Below are 3,675 nucleotides of genomic sequence, written 5' to 3'. Positions count from 1 at the left end.
CATGTTCTACAACACATCGACGTCAGAGATATGGGTCTATGGTTTTTGCGCATCTGCTCGACGACTGGGACTACCTGTGCTCTTTTCCAATCATTTGGAACCCTCCCTTCCTCTCCAGAGACTTGCGGTACACGGCTGTTAGAAGGGGGGCAGGTTGTTTCGCGTACCCTGTGTAGGAATCGCGAATTGGTAATCCCGTCGGGTCCGGCGGACTTTCCCATTCCTCCTTGGACACTTATTTCGATGTCAGCCGGTTTCTCGTTCGTGCGAGCATTTAGAGACGGAACTGCAGTGCGGTCCGTCCTCTGTGAAACAGCTTTGGAAACAGGTGTTTAGGTATTTCACAGCTTTACGCGTGTCATCCTCTGTTTCAATGCCATCACCATGCCGGAGTGTCTGGATATGCTGTTTCGAGCCACTTACTGATTCAACGCAAGACCGGAACGTCCTAGCATTTTCTGTCAACGTCGGTACATAGGGTTTGTTCTACTTTCGAATTCACTGAACGCTTCACGCATAGCCCTCCTTACGCTCACACTTTGGACATCGTTTAGCTTCTGTTTGTCTCGGAGGTTTTGGCTGCGTTTAAACTTTGGGTGAAGCTCTCTTTGCTTTCGCAACAGTTTCCTAACGTTGTTGTTGTAGTATACCACGGTGGGTTTTTTTTCCCATCCCTCACAGTTCGACACTCGGCACGTACCTGTCTAAAAACGCATTTTTACCATTGCCTTGCACTTTCTCCATGAACACTCAACATTGTCAGTGTCGGAACAGGCATTTGCCTTTTCATCTGTCGGGTCGTCTGCAAATCTGCCTTCTATTACTCTTGCTAGCCAAAACAGATAGATACACCGTCCTCCCTGCAACGGCCTTATGATCACTGCGTCCCTGTTCTGCACATACAGAGTCGAAACACGTTCGGGTCTGTTTGTCATCCGTAGGTCCACGATGTTATCTCCACGAGTCGGTTCTCTGTTCATTTTGCTCGAGGTGATTTTCGGACAGTGCACTCAGTATAATGTCACTCGATGCTCTCTGTCCCCCTACCACCCGTCCTGAACATCATCTGAGTGTCCCAGTCTATATCGGGTAAATTGAAATCTCCACCTAAGACCCTAACATGCTGAGGAAAATGTATGTGAAATGTGTTTCCAAAATCCGTCTCTCCGTTGTTCTGCCACTAATGCTGCTGCGTCGGGAGGTCGGTCAAAGGAGCCAATTATTATTAAACCTAGCTCGGTTGTTGGGTGTAACCTCCACCCACAATATTTCACAGGAACCATCCACCTCTACTTCACTACAGGATCAAAACTACTACTCAAACAGCGACGAACACACCACCACCGGTTGCATGCAATCGAGCCTTTCTAAAACACCGTCTGTACCTTTGTGACAATTTCGGCAGAATTTATCCCTGGCGTCAGCCAGCTTTCTGTACCTTATCACGATTGCAGAGCTTCGGTGCTTTCTCTGTCAGCGCTTGCGGTTCCGGTACTGTACCAACGCAGCTTCGACAGTTGACAATTAACAAACGATACCGATTGCTGCTTGGTCCCCGCACCCGTTGAGGCTGCTGTTGCCCCCTTTCTGTACTTGCCCAAGGCCATCTAACCTAACAAAACCGCCCAGCCCACGCCACACAACCCCTGCTACCCGTGTAGCCGCTTGTTGCGTGTAGTGCTCTCCACCTAAGACTATAACATGCCTTCGACATTCGCAGTGTACAACACCTTAGGTTAGGGTTGGCGTCGCTTGGGTTAGGTTAGGTTACGTTAGGTGGACGTGGGTTAGGTTAAGGGTTAAAGTTAGGTTAGGCGTCAAAGTTAGGTTAAGCGTTCGGACGTGAGGCGTCAGGTGGCCGCACCTACCTTACGGCCGGACATCTTAGGTTAGGCTAAGGGCGCCGAGGTCACGTTACGTTCACCTTCGGGCGCCACACGTAGCTGTCACAGGTAGGTAGTAGTTCGGTCGGTCGGTCGTCGGCAAGCCGCAAAAAACTACAGACGACGTCGACAACAAGACCGAGCAGGAGGCAGATATATACCGAGCGCCAAAGAGACCGACCACACACACACACACACACACACACACAAAACAACAAACACCACCCACCGGCCAAAGGGGCACCAAAAAAACCCACAAAGCCGAGCACCACACGTCGCGACCAGAGGCAACCCGCAACCGCAACGGCGCTTTCCGCACCGGGCCGGATGCACGTACGACAACACCGCTACCCGTACACAAGGCCTCCCATTGCACACAGCCGCTCTGTGTTCAACATCATCAATGGCGCGCCCGCGGCTCGTCGCGGTCGCAGCCATGACGCCGCCGCCACTTTTGCACCAACACATTCACGCACCGCAAAACAGCTCGCCGACCCACCGACACAGCACAGCCGACAAACAAAAACAACCGCGGCGGCGGCAACAAAACAAAACAAACACCTCGCACCAAGCGTCCGACAGAAAACAAACGGACAGGCACACAGGCCTCTGCTAACGACCACGACACAGCGGCACGCTGCCCCTTTCCCGCCACTCTCGATTCACAGCGCACGCGACCCCGTCGTCGACGACGACACGCGACGGGCTCGCTTCCCGCAACCTACACCTTTCCGCCACTACGCACGGCTCCACCCGACGCCCGTCGCAACGGCACTACTGCACGCACTATCACCCCCGCCGCCGCCGCCGCCGCCGCCGCCTCCTCCTCTCTCCCCCTTCCCGTACACAACAACACAGCCAAAAACACACTCACGACCCAAACATAACAACATGGCACGTGCATCGGCGGCACACCCCCAACCAGTCACCGTCGACACAACCACACGCAAGGCACGGAAAAACCGGCGTCCTTCCACGTTGCCATCAAAGCAGCACAAACAACCACACAGGAGGAACCACCAACAACTGCCGGCCGGCCGGCAACCACCAAACGCACATTCCCGCTCGCCACCACACACCTCTCGGCAGCCGTTTCGCAAAGACATGACATGACATGACGCGACATCATCGCATCACGGGCGACGCACGCACACCGACCCACTTTCCCGCCCGTCTCTCTCTCTCTTTTTCTTCCGACGCCTTCGGCCGAGCACACACGTACGTGGCACAACGCCCAACACAGTCACACACAGTCGACAGGCGCACGCCCAGGCACGCAACGACGCAGCGCAGCAAAGGCGCCCGCGACACATACCTCCTCTCCCGTCTCGCCGCCGACCGCCAGCCAGCCACTCGCAATGTGCACTGGCCAACCGGACACACGTCCACCGCGCCGCCTCCGACCACCCGCCAGGGGGCGCTCACGTCCGCGACAACAGCGCGGCCCGCCGCCGGGCGGGCCCAGCCCGGCCCAGGCGGCGCGCGCTGCTCTGCACTCGGCGCGCCGCGCCACACATCCTGCTGCAGACCGGGCTCGTCTCTCTGTACGCGTCTGCGTCTGCCCGCATCTCATCTTCCTGCGCATCAACACAAACGAGGCCACGTGAGCAAACCCCCGTCACAACGCCACATCACGCACTGCCTTGTCGACCGCCTAAATAAATGCACTCACCCACCAGCCATCCGCTTCGTCCTCTTCTTGCTTACTCGTTGTTCGTCGTTGTTGCTGCTGCACCAGCACCAGCACCAGCACCGGCGGCGGCGGCGGCGGCGGCGGCGGCGGCGGCGGCGG

The 3,675-nt window shown here is 56.3% G+C and overlaps 1 protein-coding gene across 1 annotated transcript; it reads left to right on the top strand.

Annotated features, from left to right (window-relative positions):
• Positions 1 to 2,210: 2,210 nt before the first annotated feature.
• On the top strand, positions 2,211 to 2,996 carry LOC126232496 (WAS/WASL-interacting protein family member 2-like). Its single transcript, XM_049942745.1, has one exon. It carries the CDS (start codon positions 2,211 to 2,213, stop codon positions 2,994 to 2,996), a length of 786 nt encoding a protein of 261 aa, XP_049798702.1.
• The last annotated feature ends 679 nt before the right edge of the window (positions 2,997 to 3,675 follow it).

The sequence above is a fragment of the Schistocerca nitens genome, unplaced genomic scaffold (assembly GCF_023898315.1).
Source record: "Schistocerca nitens isolate TAMUIC-IGC-003100 unplaced genomic scaffold, iqSchNite1.1 HiC_scaffold_519, whole genome shotgun sequence".
In the NCBI taxonomy this organism is placed as follows: Eukaryota; Metazoa; Arthropoda; class Insecta; order Orthoptera; family Acrididae; genus Schistocerca; species Schistocerca nitens.
The sequence above is the reverse complement of the archived record's forward strand: the minus strand, read 5'-3'. Positions and strand labels throughout refer to the sequence as shown.

Bases quoted from the DNA above. Each gene is read 5' to 3' on its own strand.
- LOC126232496 (XM_049942745.1), top strand. From the start codon at position 2,211: ATGCACGTACGACAACACCGCTACCCGTACACAAGGCCTCCCATTGCA.